Source organism: Cornus florida, unplaced genomic scaffold (genome assembly GCF_030987335.1).
Source record: "Cornus florida cultivar Cherokee Brave unplaced genomic scaffold, ASM3098733v1 CherokeeBrave_3.0.0_Hap2_Chr04, whole genome shotgun sequence".
Lineage (NCBI taxonomy): Eukaryota > Viridiplantae > Streptophyta > Magnoliopsida > Cornales > Cornaceae > Cornus > Cornus florida.
The window spans coordinates 90,685,381-90,712,246 of record NW_026775574.1 but is presented as its reverse complement, the minus strand read 5'-3'; the positions used below and the strand labels follow the sequence as shown (position 1 = coordinate 90,712,246).

General features: G+C 39.0%; 3 protein-coding genes across 3 annotated transcripts; all 3 read left to right on the top strand.

Moving 5' to 3' along the window:
• The first annotated feature begins 4,312 nt into the window (after window positions 1-4,312).
• LOC132305340 (uncharacterized) lies at window positions 4,313-4,849 on the top strand. The gene has a single exon (XM_059802997.1). The coding sequence runs from the start codon at window positions 4,313-4,315 to the stop codon at window positions 4,847-4,849; it is 537 nt and encodes a 178-aa protein (XP_059658980.1).
• Window positions 4,850-16,916: 12,067 nt separating this feature from the next.
• On the top strand, window positions 16,917-19,513 carry LOC132305339 (uncharacterized). Its single transcript, XM_059802995.1, has 4 exons — window positions 16,917-17,086; window positions 18,262-18,817; window positions 18,943-19,018; window positions 19,422-19,513. The coding sequence occupies exons 1-4, from the start codon at window positions 16,917-16,919 to the stop codon at window positions 19,511-19,513; spliced, it is 894 nt and encodes a 297-aa protein (XP_059658978.1).
• A 988-nt stretch (window positions 19,514-20,501) lies between these two features.
• Window positions 20,502-25,071, top strand: LOC132303874 (uncharacterized). The gene is made up of 4 exons (XM_059801322.1): window positions 20,502-20,796; window positions 21,262-23,613; window positions 23,723-23,827; window positions 24,500-25,071. The coding sequence occupies exons 2-4, from the start codon at window positions 23,407-23,409 to the stop codon at window positions 24,764-24,766; spliced, it is 579 nt and encodes a 192-aa protein (XP_059657305.1). The 5' UTR covers window positions 20,502-20,796; window positions 21,262-23,406; the 3' UTR covers window positions 24,767-25,071.
• Window positions 25,072-26,866: the final 1,795 nt, after the last annotated feature.

Below are 26,866 nucleotides of genomic sequence, written 5' to 3'. Positions count from 1 at the left end.
AAAGGTACACTTGGTAGTTGATCCAAAAATAAAGGGATTAGGGCAACATGACCCAAAGAGGCATGATTCTGACCCGCTCTAAAGATGGAGGCCTAACAATGTACTACCTGGATGACCTAGAGCTATAAAAGGAGGCAGTAACAAAAAGAAGCGGGTAAGAACTGACGGCAGCTCCTTCCCTACCATTGTTCAAGATTCTCTTTCTGGACTGGTTTTCTCTCCCTTCTTCCTACCCTTCTGCATTCTTTATATTGCTGAGTGGTATATTCCAAGACCTTCTTGACTCTTCCAGGACCCACGCAGAACCAGGTATTTATATTTGGTGACTTCACTGGGGATTATCCTAGCAAGACGATGAATCCAGATGAAGTTCCTCCTCTAGCACAGGTAGAGGTGTCTGCTGTTGGCGCCACCAGTGTTAAGGCCGTTAGTGCCAGAGCTACCAGCGCAAGAGACACTAGCACTAGGGCCACAAGCACCAGGTTTCATTCCTCAAGATCCAAACACAGGTCCAGCATTGATGCTGTTCTGGAGGCTATGTAGGTAATAAACCACCAGCTGATGACCCAGATGGAAAGGTTTGAAGAGGCCCTTCACGTTTTTGATAGGAGGGTTTCGATGACACTAAGCACTGTTCAAACGGAGGTCCCTTCAGCGACTCAGGTAGCATTCACTACTGCCATTCCAGCTAATATTACTCTACCTCCACAGAGTGAGCAACAGATTATGAGGACACCAAGGGGCCAAGATCGTAGTGCTAACCTGCTATCACAGCCCACTCCAGAGTCCTACAACTCTGCATTATAGGTAATCCCTGAGGCCCCTCGTGCTTTCCTATCTCGAGGAAAAGAACCCATGTTCTGTTCCCCTCCTACTTGTGCTCAGGCAAACCCTAAAGCACATCGTCCTCTCCCCTCCTACTCCTACTCTGCCCCAAAAGAAATGTTCACACGCTTTGAAGTACATGATCTCTTCAAGAAGGGCACGCCAACCTCTCGCGCCTTGGACTTTGGTAGCGAGCCTCCTTACCCTCTTGTTATTGCACAGACCCCATACCCACAGGGATATTTCGTCCCCAAATTCCTATAATTCAATGGCAAAACTGGCAATCCTAGAGAGCATGTCATGCGCTTTGTTGAGGCTTTGGGTCATTTTGGTGATAATCATGTGGTTCGTCTACGCGAATTCTCTAAGTCCCTAACTAATCGGGCATACCGTTGGTATTTTAACCTCGAGCCAGACTCCATCAGTACCTGGAAGCAGCTGAAAGATCGTTTTCTTACCAAGTTTTTCTAGGCTGAAGAGCGTGTCACCACCTTGTCCCTCACAAAAGAGGCCTAAGAAGACAATGAGGATGTCCTTGCCTTTATTAACTGATTCAGTGATCGTGCAGGCGAGTGCTTCGAAAGTAGCAATAAAATGGACTTGGTTGATATTTGTATCCAGGGCATGCTGTAGATCTATAAGCTCCATCTTGTTAAACTGAGAATTGCTAGCTTTGGCGAGCTCAAGATCGCTACTCGGAATCTCAAAGATCTCAAGCCAGTCATTGCTAAGTATGAGCCTCCGAAGTATGATGCTTTTAAGTTTGAAGTTCCAAAGCCTTCCAATCGCACATCTGCACCTACAACAACCATCGAGGAGCGCCCACGGAAACGGTTTGATAAGTCCCAATCTAAGCCACAAGGCGACGAGCCACCACCTTTCCGCATTCACATCGAGGAGGTCAAGAAAACACTCGCCCAATGGGTCAAGGATGACGTCATTATTTTACCCACTCTACGTCGCGAGCCTACCCCAGCTGATAGAGCTAATGCTGATTTCTATGTTTACCATCAAAGTGTTACTCATCCCACTATTAATTGTTGGGGCCTGCGTCGCCTCTTTCAACGATGAATGGCAACTGGTGATCTTGAAGTCACCCTTCCTAAGGATGTTCATAGGTTCCCATACCCTGATCATCGTATGGCTGTTATCATCTGCTATGATGAGCTCGCAGAAACAAATTCAGTCCATGAGGCAAAACCTTCTTCAGAAATGGATATGTGTCATTTGGTCGCCTCTGTCAAACCCAACTCTACTGCACTAAAGAAGACCCTATCCTTCTCTGATGCTGACAAACAGAGCTCAGGTGCCCAAAATCGACCATTGTATGTACTGGCTTCTATCAAGGGGGTGGAATTCAAGCGCGCTTTTCTTGACAATGGTTCCTCCATCAATGTCATGCCCCTCTCCACCTTTCGCAAAGAAGGCATCTCCGAGGATCGTCTGATTAAAGAGCCAATCGAGGTTACAGGATTTGGCAATGATCTTCGTCGCATGATGGGCTATGTTAATGTTGATTTAGCTGTTAACAAATTCCAAGCCTCTACGAAGTTCCATGTTATTGACAGCGACACCTCTTATCACATCCTTCTGGGGCGCGCATGGATGCACCGCTTTGGCATCGTACCTTCCATTTACCACCAATGTTTCAAAGGCATTTAGAATAATAAGGTTGTCACAGTCCCGTGTTCAGATCGCCCCTTTACCACCTTTGAGGCTCATTACACCGATGAATTATTCTTCAATGACCTTGATGACTGCGTGTAAGACTGCGATGTGACCATTATTAGCACCCCCTACCTATCTGTGCTGACGCCCAGAAGGACATTTTTCACCCACCTTCTCCCGTTCAGACAGGCGATGCCCCACGTGAATGCAAACGCGTTCGCCTCCCCAACGGTTGTGTCATCTACCGTTTATGAAGGTTTCCAGGGTCAGCAAAGGTTCACTCTACTGACTTTCCAGAATATCAACCTTGGATTATCAAGAAAACACCATTGCCAGATCTTGTTGAAGTTAATCTTGCCCATCCCAATGAGCAGCCTCGCATCACGTTCCTCTCGGGTACACTCAATTCTCAAGATAGCTCTCACCTTGTCTCTCTCTTGCAGGAATTTTGCGATGTATTTGCATGGACATGCAGCGAGATGCCAGGGCTTTACCCTTCATTGGTCTCCCACCATCTTAACGTTTTGCCCAACGTTCGCCCAGTTAAGCAAGGCTCGCGAACTTTCCGGCTAGAGCTTGAGTTGCAAATCAAAGATGAGAGTCCAAAAGTTGTTAGCAGCCGGTTTCATCAAGCCTATCATTCATCCCACGTGGTTGGCCAACATTGTTCCTGTGCAGAAGAAGAATGGCCAAATCAGGGTGTGTGTCGATTTTCAAAACCTTAACAAGGCCTACCCAAAGGATGATTTCCCCTTGCCCATTATTGATACCTTGGTCGATGGCACTGTAGGCCATGAAATGTTTTCCTTCATGGATGGCTTTAGTGGTTACAATCAGATCCGGATGGCAGAAGGTGATACAGAAAAGACAGCCTTTCGAACTCCTCTTGGTAATTTCCACTTTACTGTTATGCCTTTCGGTTTGAAAAATACAGGTGCCACATACTAGCGAGCCATGACTGCTATCTTCCATGATTTACTTCATCACAATCTTAAAGATTATGTGGACGATTTGGTCGTTAAGTCCAAACAGAGAGCCAATCATCTCCATAACTTACGCCAAGTGTTCGAGCGTTGCCGCCAGTATAACCTCAAAATGAATCCCCTCAAATGTTCTTTCGGTGTTAACCATAGCAAATTATTGGGTTTTATGGTCACTCGCCAGGGTATTGAAGTTGATCCAGCTAAGTCCAAAGCGATTCTTGATATGCCATCTCCAACGACTTCCAAACAGCTGAAAAGCTTCTTGGGCAAAGTTTATTATCTTCGTCGATTCTTGCCAGCCCTCGCTGAGGCAACACATGCCTTTAGTACCCTTGTTAAAGAGAAAGTGAAGTTCTCTTGGACAGACATTCATCAGGCGGCCTTCGAGCGGATCAAGCCCATGTTATTGTCCTCGCAGATCATGCATACTCCGCACAAAGACCAGCCCCTCTTCCTGTATATTACTTCCACACCTCGATCCATTGGGGCACTGCTCACACAGGAAGTTAATAATCAAGAATGCCCAGTCTATTATATTAGTCGTCTGATCTGTAATGCTGAAGAACGATATTCCCTTATTGAAAAGCATTGCCTCGCCTTGGTCTTCGCCGCGCATAAGTTCTGGCACTACTTCCTCGCCCATGGCATCATTCTCATTACTAAATGCGATCCCTACAGGCACCTCCTCTCCAAACCTATGCTCACAGGAAAGGTCGCATGATGGTTTCTCTCCCTAGCAGAGTTTGATATTACCTGCCAACAGCCTACTGCCATCAAAAGTCAAGCCCTCGCAGATTTGCTTGCTCAATTCCCCAATGAAACTCACGAGCCGGTGGATGAATAACTACCCCTCGACGACCTGTAGGTTGCCTCCCTTGAGCAAGCTCAGGAATTGGCACTTATCCTTCGATGGTTCTTCCATAGCACGGGGCGGGGGCGCGGGCATCGTGCTCTCCTGCCCGACCCTCACCTCCACCGCTGCTGTCAAACTTGACTTCAAGTGCACCAACAACGAAGCTGAATATAAAACATTCATCCTGGGGCTATTAATAGCACTCGACAGGCAAATCTCCCGGTTATACATTGATGGTGATTCAAAGTTGATTGTCAAACAGATTTCAGGTGAGTTCGCAATTCGCGAGCCCTCTTTAGCCTCGTATCGCACAATCATTCAAAAGCTTCTCTCTCGGTTCACCATCGTTCGCTTGGCTCATGTCTCTCGATCTGTCAATCGATACCCCGATGCTCTTGCCACGCTCGCATCCAAACTTGACATCTTTGGCCCCACCCAACAGATCACTGTTTATAAACAAACGCAACCTGCCATCGCCAGTCTGCTCCCTCTTGAAGATTTACTGATTGGCGCCGCCTAATTATCGATCAAATGCAGACCTTCACCGGTTCCTTACCTCTTGCTCAGCTTAAGCGCTTTCATTTGATCCAAGGAGTCTTTTATCATCGATTCCCCTCTGGCATCCTCAGTCACTGTCTAGGGGATGCAGAGGCCAGTGAAGTTCTTCACTGCGTTCATCAGCAATATTGTGCCACTAATGATATCGCTCTTTATCGACGGCTCCAATGCTAAGTCTATTATTGGCCTCAAATGTCCAGTCAGGCCGCTGCGTTGCAGCGCGCATGTGTCGCTTGCCAGAAATGCCCTGATGAAGCTGAGGTCCTCAAGCTCGAGCTGGCTGATTGGCCAACCCCCTTTATTCGTTACCTTCGACATGGTCATCGCCCAGATGATCCAACTGCCAAGCTCAAACACCAAGCGCTACGCTTCCAAGTTTGCGATGGTCGATTATTCCGCCTCTCTCGCGAAGGGCACCTCTTGCGATGCCTTGCTGGTGCTGAGATTCGTGAAGCACTTCGTCAAGCCACTCCCCTGAGCATCAGGGTGCATACAAAATTGTTTCAACACTTGATCCACAAAGGGCTCTACTGGCCAACTATGGAATGCGATGCTAAGATGTTTGTTCAACGGTGTCAACCGTATCAATACCATCACCATCGGATCCATACCCCCCCAATAGTACTTCATCCACTTGCTGCCCCTTGGCCCTTCCACACTTGGGGTCTGGACCTCGTTGGCCCAATCAACCCTACAGTTCGTCAAATGCATTGGATCCTCACGGGTACAGATTTCTTTTCTAAGTGGGTTGAAGCCATCCCCCTACGCCATGCCACAGGTATCGCTATTACAGCTTTTATTCGTGAACATATTATTTGCTGGTTCGGCATCCCAGCGATCATCCTCTCAGACAATGGCACCCCCTTTGTCAATTATGGGGTTGCTCAGCTTCTTCAGCAATATAATATCACACAGCGCCGATCTTCTTGTTACTATCCCAAAGGCAACGGCCAAGCCGAAGCAACCAATAAATCTCTCCTTAAAATCCTCAATCGCACGGTCATTGGGTCGATTAGCTGCCGTTAGCTCTTTGGGCCCATCGCACCCCCAAAAAGCGCGCCACAGGCCAAACTCCTTTTTCCCTCCTATACAGCATATAAGCTATTCTCCCAGTCGATATTGCCATTCCTGCTGCTGCTTTGGCCGCTCGAAGCGAGGTTGACCACTTCACTCATCTCGAGGCCTTAGATGAACGATGTGAGTTAGCATGACAACATCTCAAGGTTTATCAACACACCCTGGCTAAGGCTTATAACAAGCATGTGCGACCTCGTACCTTCCAGGTAGGTAACCTTGTTCTCAAAGCTGCTAAACACATTATGCATAACACCTCTGCCACAAAGTTCACTCCCAAATAAAAAGGGCCCTATGTTGTCATCGAGGCCCAACCCAGTGGCTACTACAGACTGCAGGGTGATGGGCACAAGGCCGAACCTATAAATTCTAGTTGGTTGAAGCTTTACCACAGTTAGTTATTTCTCTTGTACTTGGCATTAGTTCCATATCACAAGTAATATACATATTCAAGTTATTTCTATTACCATAACTGCTTAACTTTTCATTCAATTTATGGCAAAATACATTATGGACCTAATGGTCAGTCATTTACAATCACTGGCCTACTCATAAAATAGCAGAATTATGTCTCTTCGACTAGGGCTCGCTGTTGCTCTACCATCGCTAAGCGAGCTTAGATCTCCTCAATTATCCGTTTATCTCTCGCAATTCGAGCATCTAACTCCGCCATCTCTTTGGCTAAGAAAGCTTGCCCCACAACTCGCTCGCAGGCGTCCAGTCTTCTATCTAACCATTCTATCTCCACTCGGTCCTTGAGCAGCCCAATTAGCTCGCGAGCTTCCTATATTAGTTCTTCTGACCCACCTCCTCGTACCACCATCGTGAATATCTCGAGTACTCACCCTAAGGCTTTGTACCCAAAGCGACGGAACATTGGATGTCTCTTTTCAATCGCCTCCACCTTCGTCGGCTGGGCTCAGTTTGCTGCCTCCAGCAATAGGATACAGTATGCCCCAATCATCACTCCTCGCCAGACAGCCTCTGTCTTCCCTGTCGCCACCACTGCGTGCACCATTTCTACCATTTGCTGCCTTCTCTCGACTGGGAGCACCTCCCCTATCGCACTATTCTTTCCACTTTCGGCCTCTTCGTCCGAAACTCGCCTGTTTAACGTACTGTTAGAACCTTCTAAGGAGGATTGTGCTTGCAGCACTTATACCCCATGCTGGCCTGCCTGTGCCTCGGCCTCCATGTCTTCCAGCCTCACGGTGTCCCAGAGGCCTGCTCTTCCACAACATCTTCCTTCTTCGCAACGGATGCCTCGCCCGCTGGGTACTCTAACAGCAGCATTGGCGTCAACGATCTTGGCACCGAGGGTTCTTCCACTCGTGGCATACGCAAAACTGTTACTGGCACTTTCCTACCCATCCCTGGCCGATGTCTTGCAACCAACATACCCAAGGCATAAGTTTCATTTCAATACATAGAAAATCAAACCATCATTACTCCACTACTTACCTATTGCTGTTCGAATGGGAGGCAGAGGGCTCTCGGCTATCATTAACCTTTTCACGATATCTCTCTTTGAGCCGCCGGCAGCTAACGTCGCCCCAACGCCTCCAGTAAACTTCTCAGCAACGCTCGATACCTCTGCCGTTTCTATCACCTTTTTTACGCTCGGCGATACATCATCCCTCAACTCCACCACATCCTTCGTCTCTCTCGTTGACTCATCCTCCGATAAGTCGATTACCGAGGCTTTCTGCTTTCGCCGCTTCAGATTAGCAATTGGTTCTTCCTCCTCATCGTCTGACACCACGGCTTTCTCCTTGGGCTTGGGCGGAGCTGCCCTTGCAGCCCTCCTGCCACTCCTTAGCTCGACTGATGTGGCCGGCACAACCGCTTCCGGTATAGCGTTATACGCCACCTCACCTATCTCCGAGGCTAACGGAGCCATTATCGACCTGTGTCCTCACACTCCTGGTCGAGGCATGCGCAGAGAGACATCGTCTTTGTATACGGTTACCGAGGTGTATGGATGAGGGAGCTGTAAGCAAAACATCCTGAACGAGCCCAAACAGTCCATCAAGTACTGTCGATAGCTCCCTGTAATATCACCCTGGCGACTTCGTGCAGGAATCACGATGCTGCCAACATTCTCTTCTACCAGATCATACAACACACTGAATCGAAAGAGGGCCTCTTCCAGTTCTTCATATTTTTCCACTAAGTCACACTCTCTTGGCACCCCTTGGTCATACCCAAACTGTCTTGGTATACGTCTTGGGTTGTACACCTTCAGCACATGGCCAAGCTCAAATCATCCAGGTAAATAGCCTGGCAGCACCACTAAGGCAAATGTCTGTTCGTCTGAGTCTCCAGATTCTGTTCTTAGCGTATACACCCTGGCCTTCTCCCAGTATATCCCCAAGTCTGCCACTCTAGCTATATCCTCCCTGTAAGGTCTGAAAACAAACTCTTGCTCAGAGTCGATCACCTCTCCGAGTGGTACTCTGCAGCATCGCCCACTTCAGCGCCTCCTTCGCGTTTCTTGATCGCTCAACTCCAGCGAGACAGGCCCGTAAGCAGGGAAGCCCTTGTACAGATACATCTGCAAAAACCCAGTTGCCACATAGGATACCATGGGGTATCGACCAACTGAGCGTGCACTATCCTCTGCGATCATGTCCAATCGATGGTACAATGTCCCCAAGAATAATGGCCCCAAGCGGATCGCCACTTCACTTGCAATCTTCACCGCAATTAGGCACCATAGACTTATGGGTGCATCATCTGGAGTGCCTGGGAATACATACTTGGATAGCCAACACAGAATATATGCTGCGAGCTCTGCCGGGTGCCCAATCTTGTCCCCATCGACAAAGGGACGCTCTGACTTCTCCCCCTTGAAGGCTGGCTGCAAATCCTTGAACCAATAATGTATCTATGCCCCTGTCGTGCTCTTCCTGGCTCCTTTTTCCCTCTCATCGCGTATCGCTCCCTTTGTGTTAAAGAAGGATCCATAGTTTTTGGTCTTCTCCAACCCTTCTTCCAGCGCAGCCATTATTCCCTTCTTGGCTGCATCCATCGTCAGGGGGACTGTAAACCCCCTACCCATGACATGTAGCCCAAACAATTAGGCCACATCCTCTAGCGTGGGTGTAAACTTCCCCCACTTCGCCACAAAGGTGTGTGTTGAACTACACCACCTTGATACCAATAGTTCCAACCCTGGCCCATCTCGGGGCACTTTCAACTTCCGGGACAGACGCATGGCTCGTGCAACTCGCGTTTGCCGTAGCCACTGTACATACATAGTGTGATTGAAAATGTGCTCAGACCACTCCTCCCAACCTGCACATGGACCCACCGGTGTCTTGAACTCAATAAAACAATAAAGATACATCCCTTGTTCAATGGCAAGTCGGTGTACATAGTCCAGCGGCGGCCGGGCACCTATTTCCACGGCGGCTTCTTCTTCCATCAATTGGGCTACCCCGCTGTCAATCTCTTCTCTGGTCATGTACCCCGTCGCCGTCCAGAATCTATCCATTGGTCCAAAGAACGGAGCACGCTTCCATTCCCCATCCGGTGGTACTTCCGGCACTGGTTCACCAGTTTTACTCAACTGTTTTCTCTTCGTCATTTTCTCAAACACCCGCAACTGTTTCTGCACCAATAGCCTCGTCACTCTTACACAGCTCTGTTGTCACAACACCACGTCAATTCCTTCCTTGCACTGTATTTTTTTTTTCTTCCTCTGTTTACAACACTCTTCTTGTCTCTGAACCCGGCCTTTATATAGACAATTAGGGTTTCGTTTTGGGGAAGATGACGACACTCAACAACCGTGTCCTATCATTTTCCCATTAAATGTTTAACCGCTAAAACCACCAAGCCGTACCGGTTTCCAACACCATTAATCCCCACGCCTTTATGCACGCGCCGTTTTTTATTTTCAAAATTCAAAACGTCACTTGCAGGGGGACTAAATGTGGACGTGGTTCAGCCATGTCACCAAAGGTCAAGTCAAACAGTCAACACCTTGACAAGATCCACCTCAACAAGGTGACCAGTAGTCAACCATTGGGCCTCAAACTTTGAACCAAACATTCGGTCGATGGATCCTGGGCCTTGAACCACAAGCCATCTCTACAGTCGATCGCCGAGTCTTGAACCTCAATCCGACCCCATTACAATTAGTCGATTGATGGGTCTTGAACCTCAATCCGACCCCATCACAATTAGTCGATTGACGGGTCTTGAACCTCAATCCGACCCCATCACAATTAGTCGATTGACGGGTCTTGAACCTCAATCCGACCCCATCACAATTAGTCGATTGACGAGCCTTGAACCTCAATCCGACCCCATCACAATTAGTCGATTGACGAGCCTTGAACCTCAATCCGACCCCATCACAGTTGGTCGATCGACGGGCTTTGAACCTCGATCTAACCCTATCGCAGTTGGTCGATCGACGAGCTTTGAACCTCGATCTAACCCTATCGCAGTTGGTCGATCGACGGGCCTTGACCTCTATCCGACCCGATCACAATTCGTCGATCGACGGGTCTTGAACCTCGATCCGACCCGATCACAATTCATCGATCGACGGGCCTTGAACCTCGATCCGACCCGATCATAATTCGTCGATCGACGGGCCTTGAACCTCGATCCGACCTTATTACAATTCGTCGATTGACGGGCCTTGAACCTCGATCCGCCCTTATTACAATTCATCGATCGACAGGTCTTGAACCTCGATCTGACCCCATCATAACTTGTCGATCGATGGGCCTTGAACCTCGATCCGACCTCTTCATAGCTTGTTGGGCAACGAGCCTTGGGCCTCTGATCGTCACAGTTCGACGACTGACATATCCTGAGCCTCGAATTAATGTAGCAGCAAATCATCAACTGATGGGCTTTTAGCCTTTATTCAAGTAACGAAGAGCTATGGTAGGGCTCTTCGAGTGACACTGGGATGTAGAAGGGATTTTGGAATGGAGGATGGAAAATCAGTAATGTCTTGCCCACTAAGGCAAGACCCAGTTTGAGGATAAGAGCAAATGACGGCTGGAATAGTACAATCGCCTTTACAGCCTGTCATCTTTTGATTATTCAACAGGAAAGATACACTTGGTAGTTGATCCAAAAATATAGGGATTAGGGCAACATGACCCAAAGAGGCATGATTCTGACCCGCTCTAAAGATGGAGGCCTAACAATGTATTACCTGGATGACCTAGGGCTATAAAAGGAGGCAGTGACAAAAAGAAGTGGGTAAGAACTGACGGCAGCTCCTTCTCTACCATTGTTTCAGATTCTCTCTCTGGACTGGTTTTCTCTCCCTTCTTCCTACCCTTCTGCATTCTTCATATTGCTGAGTGGTATATTCCCAAACCTTCTTGACTCTTCCAGGACCCACGCAGTACCAGGTATCTACACTAGTTCAAACCCCAATTCATTTCGAGGAATGGGTTGCTCTTATGTTCATGATTCCAACCATTTATGCATGAGTTAAATAACTATATATGGTGGTATATGTTTGGCAATTTGAATGTTTATATGTTTGTTCCTTTTTGATTTAAATTTTAATTTTTGTGAACTAAGAACAAAAACAAATTTTGCTTTTAATCGAAAAATTGTACTTTTTTTATTTTGAAATAGTTGTGACAAGTATTGCGAATCGAGAACTTTAACAGAAAAGTAAACATATTACACACAAAGAATACAAATATTTATGTAGTTCGACAAAAACCTACATCCACGGTAAAAGAATAGGAGATTACAAGTTTCATTCCCCAAACCTTTCTAATATACGACTATCAAGCTTATTTTATTTTATTTTATTTTATTTTATTTTATTTTCACTTTTTGAACCTTTGTTTGTTTTCAGAAAATAGTATTTGACTCAGAATTGTCAATTTTTATTAATTTTACAATTTCTCTGATTTCCACCCCCTAATTTCTCTGAATTTGAAAGTTATCATTTAGTAGTTTTCATACCAATTCTTAATCCAATTAAATCCGTAACGTCTACTATTTTGCCTTCTTTTTTTCTTTTTTGAGATTCGGATCTCATTATAATGTAGTTCCCGTTTTCTTTTATTATTATTTTTTTTTTGAAAAATAAGATAATATTAAAAGGAGAGAAGTTACAAATATTCCAAGTTAGCCCAGGCTAACCAAAATAAACATAACCCAAAAGAACAACAGGCCCAGGAAGGAGCAACCCAACCAGGCAAAAGATGGAAAAGCTGTTGCTAGCACCACATTCATACAGAGATGATAATGGAAGAAATTCCACAATGTTATCAATCCGGTGACTCTGGAGGAGGCCGTAATATAGAAGACGGTAGCTCCCATTCCACAATTAGTCTCCTAGAATGAATTGAGTCATTGAAAAGTGAGGAGAGAAGCTTCAAGCGTACTGGTTCTACAGTGATATGAAGGAGGGAATTGGCTGATAATCTCTTCTTCTTGAATAACCTTCTATTGCGCGCATTCCATATATATTTTATTTATACTAAAATGAGTTACCAATTTCTATCTCGAAAAGGTTTCATAGACCTATGATGAAATATAGGTTTTCGAAATGGAGCTAGCACTGATTCTTGAACTAAACACAAGCTTATACTTAGATTACAAGAGAATTTTAGAATTGGGTCGACGACTCACAAGAGAAAACGGATAATTTTTTTATTTTTTATTTTTTTAAAGAGTGTTGCTTTCGGAGACTAGAAAAAAAATAAAATAATTATAAAATAAAATAAAAAAATCAAACTTCAACTTCACATAAATGCTATCCAAAGAGTGTTTCACTTAAATCCCAACTAGGATATTTGACATTGTTTCAAGTCATGTGGAGTGCTCATAACCCTAAAGTGATGCTTAATCCATTAATGCAGAAGTTAATTTTATTTTATTTTATTTTATTTTATTTATTTATTTTTTTCCCGAAAGATAATGCAAAAGTTAATTTCAAACTACTAAAAGTTACAAAATAGTTAAACAATAATCCTTTTTTCTAATAATAGGAACATCTAAACTAGACCTCATCATGATTGCAATGAAACAGAGCCAGCCATCTAATGCAATTATCTGGCCAATTTGTCCAATGGTTAAAAACTAATATGAAAAGACAAAAAAAAAGCAGCTTACATGTGATTGGATGATCAGTTGCTTGATTTTGTTTTAATTATTTTAAAAATTTTAATTTTTAACATGACAAGAAATTCGTCCGCATGCCCCTATAAAGACTTGAATCGAGAAGACGAAAAAGTCCAACTGAACATAACGACTTGGCGATAATCAGACCAGTTCATCCAAACTGAAGCCCTTAAAACAACCAATTCTTTGAATTTGGGAAGTTCTTATCATATCCAAGTTCAATGTATTTGGAAACAAAACTCTCAATTCTGAAAATGCACTCCATGTAGTAACAGTACTAATAATGCATGAGTAAGTCTGAGGCTTTTGTCTGGAGTGATCAAAGCGATTGTCATCTGCAGGTGCATTGTGCATGGACAAACTTTGTCCATCCATGAGGATTGAGGGATAGTTATCTCCCCGAACAAGCCTTTGTTTATATACAAAATCGCGCGCGTTTACGTCCACGGGAGAAGGGAATTAGTGATATCAATTAGGGACCCGAAACTATCACGACCCACCGAATCAACTAATAAATAAAACAAATACTATAAATCTCTCTTTTCTGCCCATAATATATTTTATTAATATCTAATCCCAACAGGAATTTTATTGAGCATTGTTTATTAGAGTAGCATAAAAAAACAGTTGTATGTGGTATTACTGGTTAAGAAAATATCACAAAGAGATTGGAAGTTAGCTATTGATTCAATTTCAATCAAAACGATAGGGTCAATAGGGTTCTCAATGGAGTTTTTAAAAGGGTCAAAGCTACCCAAATGGTATGTTCTCTGAAAGGCCAACACCCCATTTTGTAAAGCTATGATCTTTCCTGCATGTTAAAATAATGGGGTTTGATGCCGTCACACCCAATTAATTTTAATTTTATTGTCTGTTTCACAAAAAACAAACATTTGCTATACATAAAGATTGGCCACTTGATGTCTTATGAAAAAACTTGAAAGGATACAGAATAATAAAGCTTGGACCCTTCATGTTTCATGGATAAACTCTAGCCTCTCTCTCCATTCACTACTAGCTCATTTACTCCTTTGATTTAGAGATATTTCAATGTTCATGCATAATTTGAAATGGATAATAATGAGGGTATATATATTGATAAAAAGACTATAAGAACTATTTTTTCCTTCATTTCAATAATATATATATATATATCACCTCATGGAGCTTTTCTACTATTCATTTCATCCAATTGAACAAAAGATGAGGGAGACTTTGTCTTTCTCAAGATGCCTCATCCTTCCCTTCTCCTTTTCATTCTATCCATTTTTGCATTCCTCTAACAAAATAGACCATAGTGTAAACTGACCACGCACCTAGTAATTTCACACACACACACACATATATATAAAGTTAAGACGTACAATGTACAAATACATATAAAAAATCCTCCCATTTGCCTTCCAAGTTTTTGTAAATTATAGTCCTAAAAATATTGACAACTTCGACCGATTTATGTGCGTGGGGCTGCAAGTGATGCCATTAGTATTCCTGATGTCTTGATGATATCAGCTTTTGCTCTCATAAAATTAAACAAATTTGTTCGATTGTCGATTTTCTTATCACTACTCTAGCTCTTTTCATAAAATTAATCAGATTTGTCCGATTGTCAAACTTCCTATCATTACTCTAGCTCTAAAGATGAATGAGTTGGTGAAGTTGCTGATCGAGAGAACGAATTTTTTTAAATCAACTCCATAGCTAGTTTCGAACTGCTCAATTTAAGTGTTTTCAGGTGATAAGGTTTAACTATTTTGAAATTTACTCGATGTAATTTACAGGTGATTATATAATCGTTCAAGTATGTGGATCAACTTGAATAGGTTTTAAACATTTACATTAAAAAAAAAAAAAAAAATGTCACGTTACCTAAGAAAATTGAGTTACAAAGGTTTTGTTAATAATAAACTCCAAACAAAACGTACTGTAATGGTGATTTTCGGAATGAATTTGAAGGGAAAAATACATATAGAAACAAATTAATTAGGTTAGAAGAATAATAGCACAAACTTCTATCACATCAAAAGGGATCATGACTAGCACATGCTTACATGGCTTGCACATGATGACTTCTTGCTTAATTAATTAATTGAGAATTTTAGACAATGAAGGCTTAAAGGATCTTTGAACTGCAAGCTGGTACAATATTATAACCTACAATTTAAGTACCTAATAACATCAAATTCTAATTGGTTGAGACTCTTAATTTAATACAACTATATATATATATATATATATATATATATATATATATATATTTTACAACTTTACCTCTCTTATGTGTGTTGTTTTATTTCTCATATTAAGTCGTGATTTCAGTTTAGATGACGTTGCGATTCGATTTTGGCTGAAATAAAATTTTTGATTTCATTTTTTGTTTTCTCGACTTGAATCACAGTCTCTATCACAATTTGATATATAAAAGCACTAGAGTTTGTATTATTTAGAAAGAACACTGAAAATCGAGATAGAAAGCAAGAGAGACAATTAAGGTTTGACAGACTTAAGATTTTTGTTTCTTCTAGGCATAGTAATTTTATTTTATTTTCTGTGAACGTACATTATGTTAAATCTTTATATTTTATGTGACATGTAATTTCAATTTCTGTCTATTGTTAATTGTGCTGTGCTTTGTTGTTAATTTGTCGGAACACATACAAATGCAATCGACCAATCATTGTCTTGTGCCATACCAATGGTTAATGTGTACTATATATATATATATATATATATGCATAAATATAGTAGTATTATTTAATTGTATTCACAGTCTGAGTATGTATATAACCTATATATATTAAAGTTTATGCATACAGTATTAAATGATACAGCTAATAAAATTATGTACATCTGATAATACCTATCATTTGGGGAATCATCGAGATAGAGAATCCAACGTAAGATATTTCCAAAATTCCAGCTGAGGAGGTTATACCAATAATTTGAAAGTAATTTAAAAAACAGTTGGTTTAAGTATATATAATGTTTAAACATAAACAAATTACATTTTTTGATAATGAAGAGTATTGTTGCTACTCAATTTTGGAAAATGATGGTGAGTTTTCAACTCCTTTGGTAGCGCAACATCCCTCATTTTGAATTTAAATTATATATACCTTTCAATATATATATATATATATATATATATATATATATATATAATTAGATTTTTCGAATTTAATCAAAAAGATAAAAAAAAAGTCACACATGTTTTTCTTCATATGTTCGAGAAATTTTTAAACCAATCTGAAAAAAATTGGTGATTATTAAAAAGGAAGTTTGAATTTTAGTAGATTTATTTATTTATTATTATTATAATTTATAGAGAAGGTAATTTAATCAAAACTTTCTATGAACATATAGGGTAGAGAGACTGTCTTTCTTTGTATCCGCTCCAATGTAGGTAAATATCGGAGGCTGGAACATATTGGGACTACTTTTATTTTTCTTTTCATTTTTCAGCAAATCTTATATATTGGCCCTACTTGTAAGAGTCAAATCATTAAAATGCGAAGGGTGAGGAGTGAGGACTATTATTTATATTCAGTGTATTCAATTATTTGTGACAAAAAATTTATTGGCCTCATGAATTTGATCACATATATTCTTTTTTAATTATATATAGATGTACTTTAGTCATAAGATATAGTGTTACTGAGTTGAAACCAAGGGCACTTTTGCTCACCATTATGGCTATAAATAGTGGAGTTCATGCATGTTTGTTTTCCATTCACAACCTCTCTCTCCACCTTTCAAAAAAAAAACCTCTCTCTCTCTCTCTCTCTCACACACACACACTTATATTGAGTTCCTTGAAGTAGTTGTGAGAGATAAAAATGGTGTCTAATGTGGAAGAAGCGATGAAGAAGAGGCAACAAGAGCAGCAGCAACAACAACAACACAACCATCGCCAGATACAATGCAACAAAGGAAAAGCTAGCAAGTTCAAGAGGAGCACCTCCAATCTTGAAGAAGATGGTGCTTCTTCGGCCATTCTTCTACTCGCGTGCATTGCTTTTTCTCCCTAGCTCCCAACTATATATATATATATATATAAATAAAACCTTTAAGTTCTGTAACCTTTAATCTTTCGATTTGGAAGGTTAAGAATGACAACTGAATTACAACCCTTGGTGGTCCTCGTATTTATAGATCAATTGATAGCATGATGTCATTGTACTCACACCTCTCTCTAAGATTTTCAAGTGATATTAGTCCTTGGAGTATCTATATATATATATATATATATATATATATATATATATTGTATTTTCCTTCTTGTAAGAATTCAATTTTATATTTGTATGCTTGCCAAACAATGGAACTTTGTGAACTTTCTTTAGTAATTCAATGTGTTGCCGTAATACATGGAATCAGAATCGAAGGAAGTAGGGCATCTGTCACGGTCCTACTATATATATATATATATAGGTTTGTGTGTGTATATGTATATATTATTTATGTTTATTGAAATTATTGTAGTGATAAATAGGAAACAAAAAAAATGGAAATGTACTCGAAACAGGCGACAACTTAAGGTCTATAACCAAACCAATAATGTGCAGACTTTGGTTTTGCATATGCTGGACACTGCAACACATGGATCTAACTCCTGCCCATTTCACACGATATGACCTTTTGATCCACTTCATATATATATACACACACACACATGAAAGAAAATATATATATATATATATATATATATATATATATACAAAGTCACACACACACACGAGATGAGACTAGTCAATAATTTAAAGGACAGTAATAATTTAATTATAATTTATAAGTACATCAATATATATATATTTATTTTTTCCGAGTAGGGTTAGGCAAGAATACTTGAGGTGTGTGAATTTTACAGTGGCTCATTAAATGGACAAGGTCAAACACAAAAGAAGTAATAGTAGCCCATATCAAGAAGGGACATATGCCTTTAAACCAGTCCAGGAAGAAATGACTAAAGCCCAGCTCATATCAACAAAAGAGTCCAATTGCTGCTTTGAACTTTGATGCCTCGCATATAATCCAAGCACTTATGCTGGCTGATAGCCGGGTAAAGGAAGTTGAAGCACAAAGGCCTTTTTATTTGAATTGGGTTAATCAAGTCGTGAAATCACACAACGCTCCAACTATAGATACATTCAGAGTTCATTTTGATCTTGATGTAACTTGTAGATTTGATATTGACAGTTGGCTTGACTTTGCAATTGAAAAGAGAGTTAAAAGTCTTGCCTTAGAATTCATACAAAGGACTGGAATTTCTAGACTAAAGGGAGAGAAATACAATTTTCCAAACACAAATCTCCTACATTCAAAGTTTCTTGGGTTTACTAATTGCATCTCCCTGACCAAACTTGTGTTGTCATACGTGGATGTAACTGGACAAGTTCTCGAGTACCTCTTAATCAACTGTCCATTTTCGGAACAATTGTTTGTGGAAGAATCTGAAAGTCTCGTAAATTTGAAAGTTCCTGATCTAGCAGTTAAATTGAAACGTTTGGAGATAAATTTATGCTTCAATGTGAAAAGTACTGAGATTTATGCAACGAATCTCATGTCATTTAAGTACTTCGGAGACTTGATAAACATGCCATTCAAGAATGATCAGGAGCTTGTTGATTTGTTTATCGGGAGTGAGTATTGCAACCATTTAATTTGTAACTTTTTCGAGATTTCAAGCTATCTTTCTCGGCTAGAGAGCCTTACATTGAAGATAGTGTACTTCGAGAAGGTTAGTAAGTTTGACTATCTAATTCATTTTATTTCATCCCCTTCATTTTTTTTTTTTTTTTTTTAAATTATTTTCTAACATAATTATCAATCTGTGCTGATTTACTCTTTCTTTGGTTTATTCAGAATAAAATTCAGTTTGCTAAATTTCCTGTATTTAATAAGCTCAAACAACTGGAGTTGAAACTTGCTGTAGATAATGGTAATTGCCTTCTGATTTTTACTCCCCTCATGGAAGCATGTCCTTTCTTATATAAATTTGTCTTGGAGGTAATAAGTCTTACTTTACCACTCGTATTTTCTAAACTTCACCCACATAACTGAATTTTCAAATGAAAATTTGAACTCATTTGGACTTCAGCTTAAAAGCTTTTAATTTTTCCAAGTAATTACTTCTTTTTATGGCTATTACAAATTACCATATTACCAGTAATAGGAAAAATGTTGTTGCAGTGTTTAGCTTGCTCTCTCCGGATTGTTCAAGTATTTTGTAAATAAATAAGTTTATTTTTTTGTTCTATACTTCCTGGGAGTTTCACATGGTGGTCTTTTAATATGTTTTGCTGTGATTCTAATTTGCTGTAATTTGGTTTTGTATGCTAAAGCTTTACTTGCACTTTGTGACTCCATTCCTCCGCCTCCTTGTTATAGCTTGATTATGCCAATTACAAATCGAGAAGAAAATGGCAAAGTGTGAAAAGTTGGCCCCATCAGTACTTTAAGGTGGTGGAATTCAATGGGTTTGTTGGGCAAATAATTGATCTTGAACTTGTAATGTATTTAATCGGGAGTGCTTTCAATCTTGAAAAAATTACTTTTGATACTCGCATACCGCCACTTATAGGAACTCCATTCGAGTTTATGGAGACCAAACAAAAAAACGTTAGTAAGAAAGTGCGCTGAGAAACTTCGAATCAGACTCTCTGTTTGAGCAGCTTTGATGATTTTTTAATTAGTTATATGTTTGTATAATCTATTTATTAGACGATTATAAAGTGGAGAGATTTTATTTATTTATTTATTTATTATTATTATTATTATTATACTAATATAATAATACTAATAATAATGGGTTGTGTTCTTCTCCACATTCGCAAATACTTTTGTACTTCCCAACACGCATGAAGAATAAGCCTATCAAAGCCCTTTTTTTTTTTTTTTTTAATATGCCCGGAAGCAAAACTGGTGACTATTCTATTTTATTTTTCTATTTTTCTCTAGAAAAATGACTTGGACATTGTCTATGTAACACATAAAATTGAATGAATAATAGTGGTGAGGATGTGAATGAATAATAGTGTTGTGATGTTTATATTACTTACGGGAGTCAATTTTATTTTTTAATTAATTTAAATTTATTGGCGTGAATTCACAAATGGGATGATTTACAAATTTATACAAATTTATTTTATTTTTATAGAAAAGTAGACAGATTAATTTACAAATTTATACATTTATTTACTAAACGTCAAGAATTACCCTTAACAATTGAGAATTATTTTATGTGCCTTCACCACGTAATCGACAATGCAAGATGAATAAACCACGTAAGGCCATGAAAACTGGTTACCTGAAAGGCCCAATGGTATTTTACCATTCTACATATAAAAAGGTTGAGCCCAACTCACATCATTTCATTGGCAAGACCAAAAAGTTAATTCATTAACCCATCTCAGCCCTTATGTTTAACCCTGTGTCAGATGTGTTCAGTTCAGAGCCATCGGCATGCGATACAACTCCCAACTCTCTATCTCTCTCTCTCCAGGATGATGATCTGAAGGCGCAACACTTGCTAGATTTTGTAAATTTTTGTATCATCATGAAAATCTCTTCTGTAAATTTTTGTGTCATCATGAAAATATCCGATTTCGTGATATATGAGGGTAATTTCTTGAAGACAGTCTTGTACAGCTTCCACTCCCCGTCTCTCTCAAGGATCTTGAAGAGCAAGCAAAATAGGAGAGGAATCTACAAGATCTTGTAAGTTTTGCTTTCTGTAAATTTTCTTTTTCCTTCTTGTAAGAAACAAAATATCGGATTTTCTCTTTATTTATTTATTTATTTATTTTATTTAAGAATCAGCAAAATAGGAGGAATCTATGTAAGTTTTGCTTTCATTATGATAAATTTTCCTTCTTTGGAGAAACAAAAATGGGATATTTATTTATTTATTTATTTTTGAAGGTTAAACCAGTATTATTTATTTAGTTGCCTAATCCGAGTAGGAAACATACTACAGTATTACTACTTTCCAAGTTGGTACAAACCCAAATTAACATTACTTTCCAGACTCAATTTAACGCCCTTAATCTATATAAAGTTGTTTTCTTTTCCTCTCTATCGATTAGTGGCTTTATGAGTGTGCTTGTTTGTTTTATACACAACACAAAATTGCTCTCTCTTTCTAATTTTTTTTTTTTTCGGTTATTCTATCTCTCTAATTAGTTCATCATGGAGAAAATCACCTCAATATGTTGTGCTCAGAACGCAAGGTACCATCTTTTTTTAACTAATGTATCTATGGATTTCTATGCCTCTTTTATATTTTTTATTTTTAAATCAAGAAATTTTGTTGCAAAAATTCAGCACTACCCTATTATCTCACAGTTTTTTTTTTTTTTTAATTATTATTATTATTATTATTATTTTTTAATCTTTAATTGGACTACTGAGAAGGATGATTAAGGAGGAGGCTGGTGTTTGGAGGATCGCATTAGTGAACTTCCTGATGTTATACTCAGGGGGGGGGGGAGCCAGGATTCAATGTAAGGGGGGGCCGGAGTGTGGAACAAAGACATAGCTCGCATTTATCAAGTAAAAATGCTATATCCTCATTAACTTCACTAATCAAAACCAACAAGAACAACAAATTATTCCTAAAATTTTTTTGGAAGATTGTAAAAAAACATGGTATTTACACCATGTTGGTTTTTATTTAATAGATAATGACTTCAAAAGATTTTGAGTTTTATCTGTGTTTATAACTAATACTGGTATATGACATGGTGTAAGTATATAACTATATATTGCATCAGTTCTAACTTCTGAGGGTTAAACATATGATATGCATAATTGATATATAAACAAAACAGGAAGCACTTTCCGAAAAAAAAAAAAAAAAAAATGAGCCTGAAGCAAGGCCTGAAACAGGGTAGCGTGCATTCATGAATAATGTAAACTTCAAGTCCTTTAACATAAAAAGCTGTTTCTAATTTGTGCATCAAAGGCATGGAATGGAATCAAGATATATATATATATAATATTAAATAGTTCCAGGCAAGAATTTGTTGTTGACAAAAAGACCTTACTTCTCTGTTCATATAAAAGAGATCATCATGTTTTTTGATTTGTAGTTCAATTCCCCTCAAAAGTATAACTCTCTCTCACTGGAAAACCACAGCAAAAAATAAAAATCAGACCAGACATAGCTCACATTTAAAGCTCAGATGTTGAATTTCAGAATAAAAATTGGAAAAGAATTCCATCAAAAGGAGAAATAAAGCAAAATTTCAAATAATCAACTTCATTCATCATGAAGAAATATAGCAACAATGGCAAATCGCAAGGCAAATAGCAAGAACAAAAAACAGAGAGAATGGCAAATCGCAAAAAAAAAAAATAAAAAAAAGACCTTTTCGATAGTCTTCCAGAGTCCCAGACCATGTCCTAGATTGCAATTTGCATCCTCAGCAAAGTGGTGGTCCAACAGATTGTCAGTTTGTGTGAAGCCTGAAGGTGGAGGAGAATGGAGATTCGGGAGAAGGTGAAGAACAGAAGGTTAGGGCAAGAGGGAAGGGCGGAGGGAAATTTTGGTTGTGCGCGGTTCCCTAATTTGAGGGCTGATTCGGCTGAATGTCTTGGGGGTGGGGGGGCCAGGTGTAGTAAATCATATATATATATTTTTTTATATGTATACTAATGAAAAAAAAAAAAAAATTTTGGAGGGGGGGGGGGGGCGGCCAGGCCCCTGCTGGCCCACCCCTTCCTCCACCCCTGGTTATACTCGTTTCAATAGTCACTATTGACAATGAAAGAAGCTGGAAGAAGTAGTCTGCTTTCAAAGAGATGGAGGTACATGTGGACTTACATTGCTGCTTTGAACTTTGATGCCTCACATATAATTGATGCATTTCTACTGCGTGATAAGGAAGTTGAAGTAGAAAGGCCTTCGTATTTGAGTTGGGTTAACCAAGTCATGAAATCACACAACGCTCCAACTATAAATGAATTCAGAGTTCATTTTGATCTTGATGTAACTTGTAGATTTGATATTGACAATTGGCTTAACTTTGCAATGAAAAAGAGAGTTAGAAGGCTTGTGTTAGATTTGTCACTAATGAAGGATTATGATAGAGAAGAGGGAGAGAATTACAATTTTCCTAATACAAATCACCTGCATTCAAAGTCTCTTGGGGTTTACTAACTGCATCTACTTGACCAACCTCGTGTTGTCATATGTGAATGTAACTGGGCAAGTTCTCGAGTATCTCTTAATCAACTGCCCATATTTGGAACAATTGTCTGTGAAAATATCTGAAAGTCTCGATCTATCGGTCAAATTGAAGCGTTTGGAGATATATTTATGCTTCAATGTGGAAAGTATTGAGATTTATGCAACGAATCTCGTGTCATTTAAGTACTATGGCCATAAACTGGCCATTCAAGAATGTTCAGGAGCCTATTGAATTGTATATCGGGGGTGACTATTGCACCGATCTAATGTCTAACTTTGTCGAGATTTCAAGCTATCTTTCTCGGCTAGAGAGCCTTACATTGAAGATGTATTACATCCTGAAGGTTAGTAAGTTTGACTATCTAACATAATTATCAATCTGTGCTGATTTATTTTTTCTTTGGTTTATTCAGAATAAAATTCTGTTTACTAAATTTCCAGTATTTAATACAGCTAAAGCAACTGAAGTTGAGTCTTAGGATGGCTGAGGGTGATTGCCTATTGATTTTTACTCTCCTCATGGAGGCATGTCCTTTCTTGTATAAATTTATCTTGGAGGTAATAAGTCTTACTTTACCACTTGTATTTCTAAACTTCACACAGTTTATTGCTCTGCTAACTGAATTTTCAAATGGAAATTTTGTCTCATTTGGACTTCGGCTTAAAAGCTTTTAATTTTTCCAAGTAATTGCTTCTTTGTATGGCTATTACAAATTACCATATTACCACTAATAGGAAAAATGTTGTTACAGTGTTTAGCTTGCTTTATTCTCCGGATTGTTCAAGTATTTTGTAAATAAATAAATATTATTTTATTGTTCTTTACATCCCGAGAGTTTCACGTGGTCTTTTAATATGTTACAAGTCGTTCTTAGATTGCTTTATTCTCATGATTGTTAATCCATCTGGTGTCATTTCTTACGCATCTAAACTTGTCTTGATTTTATTATTTCTTAAATGTTTCAAGTAATTTTTTGTTTCTTTATTTTTTATGGATTGATTAAAGGTCTCTATTAATTTGCATGTCCACTTAATCTTATATTAGGCAGAATAGTTATTTATGATTGGGTGACTAAAGTCAAAACAAAAAAAAAAAAAATTCCCCGAGCCTTGCAATGCTATGTTGTGATTCTAATTTGCCCTGAATGTGGTTGGTAATTTGGTTTTGTATGCTAAAGCTTGACTTGCATATACACTGTATGATTCCATTCCTCCTTGTTCTTGTTACAGGTTTCATATACAAAATATACTTCGGAAAGAAAATGGCAAATTGTGAAAGGTTGGCCCCATCAGAACCTTAAGGAGGTGGAATTCATTGGGTTTGTTGGGCAAATGATGGATAATGAGCCTGCAATGTATTTAATCAAGAGTGCTCGCCATCCATGCGATATGGGAACTCTGTGGGAGTCGATGGAGACCGAGAGAAAAGTAGCAAAAAATCACGCAAATAAATTTCGAACCAAACTCCATGTTGGAGCAGCTTTGGTGATCCTTTAATTAGTTATATGTTTGAGTAATATTGTATTAGTTACAAGAGGAAGTGGAGAGATTTTATGTATTTATTTATTTATTATTATTATTATTAAAATAATAATAATAATAAATAAATACATAAAATAATAATAATAATAATAATAATAATAATAATAATAGGTTGTTCATCATTAGCACTGTTTCTCATCGTTATTTATAAAAAAAAACACATTAGCAAATACTTCTGGCGCCTTTATAATTTTAAGTACTAACGTCAATTTATTTATTTATTTTTTCTTGGAAAGTTGGGCCAGGTATATTGATGTGTATAAATTTACAGTGGTTCATTATATATGGGCAAGCCTCAAGGCCACGGTACAAAAGAAGTGAAATAGTAGCCCATAACAAGAAAGGACTTAAGCCCATTAATGTAAACGGATCAAGCTGGACCAACTTGAGCAAACCCGTATTTTAAAAAGTATTGGGCTCAAGGGATAGTTAGAGATCAGGTTGGGTTGGGGCTCGCATTAGGCCTAATTCACTCTTCAATTTTTTTTGAGGTTCAGCACAGTGACCACAACAATGCATATCAATTGCAACATGTGAAATTGGCGAACAAATGTAGAGAGATGGAGGCTTGAACTCAAGAACCCCCAACGAAGGCTCTATTACCCTGTTAGATCACCAATTGCTCGAAAAATTAAATAATAAGAGAATGGATCCAACAATGTCAATTTAAACAATAATTAGTATGGCCGGGGATCTTTTAATCAAACTAGACACTTTAGTTAATTATATTGTGTTCGGATTTAAGAATTCAACTCTTCTAACCCTTCATCGAACTCAGAATCAGCCGTAACCCACGAAAGACACCACTGCCGGACTTGCACGAGCCTAGTGAAGGCCCAGTTGGGGCAACTGTCCCCACCGGAATATATATATATATATATATATATATATATATATATATATATATATATATATACATATTTTTTTGCTCACTGCTGGACTTTGTCGGGGTGTAGTGTCTTCTTCATGTCAAGCGTCTACAGAAGGTATGCTTTGTATGACTCCCGTTATTTCTCTTTTGAAACACTAACCTCCCTTTTGTGTAATACCCCTAATTTCAAAAGGGATAAAAATGGAATTTAAATTTTATTTTTGTATCTATATACTTATGTGTCCAATTGTTTGTTTATTTTAATTCATTATGTTATTTTTTTTTATGTGTTTTAAGTGATTCGTTGCTTGCTTATTTGATTTAATTAATGAGTGTTATTAAATTAATTATTTATTAAGTATTTAATTTTTGAACAGGGTAATTATGTAATTCTCATTAACTGGGGTTTTAGATACGTTTTAGTTAGGGTTTTTGGAGCCGTCTCGTAAGCATCTGATATGTATCTAAACTGGGTTACTTTGTGGGCCGACGAAGTTAAGGCTCTGTAGATTAGGGTTTTAATCTTGTAATTATAAATACCTCAGTATATGTTAAACCTAGGGTTACATATTGTCGTAGCTTTTACACGGAAAAGTCTGCCAAATAGAGAGAGTTACAGAGGGAGCTTTGGTGAGAACAGAGCTGTTTGTGAGAACTTCGACTGGGGTTCCAAGGTTTAACCAAGGAGAAGGAAGGAGCAGAGGTTCCAGGAGGTTAGACAAGTTTCAGTGGATGTCGGAAAAACTGAGACCAACGGCAACAAGGGTTTGTTTGCAAACCTATTCAGGCAAGTTCTATCTTCCTCTTTCCCTTTGAGCCGTGTTCTGTGCACCTAGATATGCTCTAGGGTTTTAAGGAAATTAACAACTAAATCATTCATGTATGTTATACATCAAATTAATCATATGTATGCTTTGAATTATTTCTGTGATGATTTCTGCAATATTTGTTACAGTGCATGCAAGTTGGTTCAGTTTTATCTCCTTTAATCATGAGGGTTCTTGTCGTAGTTTTTGTCTCTGTTTTTTTATTGCAACTACTGTAAACTAAGTATGGAAAGACTATGGGAGTTATGTAAATCTCATAGGAAGGTTGCTATTTCTGTTTTAGATCTCTGTTGCATTTTGCTTCGTTGTAATCCATGCATGAGGTTTCAGTTTTTGCACAAGTTTACTTCTGTTAAT

Coding starts and splice junctions, on each gene's coding strand:
- LOC132305340 (XM_059802997.1), top strand. CDS start 4,313: ATGAATAACTACCCCTCGACGACCTGTAGGTTGCCTCCCTTGAGCAAG.
- LOC132305339 (XM_059802995.1), top strand. CDS start 16,917: ATGGTGTCTAATGTGGAAGAAGCGATGAAGAAGAGGCAACAAGAGCAG. Junction 17,087..18,261: donor TCGGCCATTCTTCTACTCGC/GTGCATTGCTTT, acceptor TGTAACTTGTAG/ATTTGATATTGACAGTTGGC. Junction 18,818..18,942: donor AGATAGTGTACTTCGAGAAG/GTTAGTAAGTTT, acceptor TGGTTTATTCAG/AATAAAATTCAGTTTGCTAA.
- LOC132303874 (XM_059801322.1), top strand. CDS start 23,407: ATGTGGAAAGTATTGAGATTTATGCAACGAATCTCGTGTCATTTAAGT. Junction 23,614..23,722: donor AGATGTATTACATCCTGAAG/GTTAGTAAGTTT, acceptor TATTTAATACAG/CTAAAGCAACTGAAGTTGAG. Junction 23,828..24,499: donor TGTATAAATTTATCTTGGAG/GTAATAAGTCTT, acceptor TTCTTGTTACAG/GTTTCATATACAAAATATAC.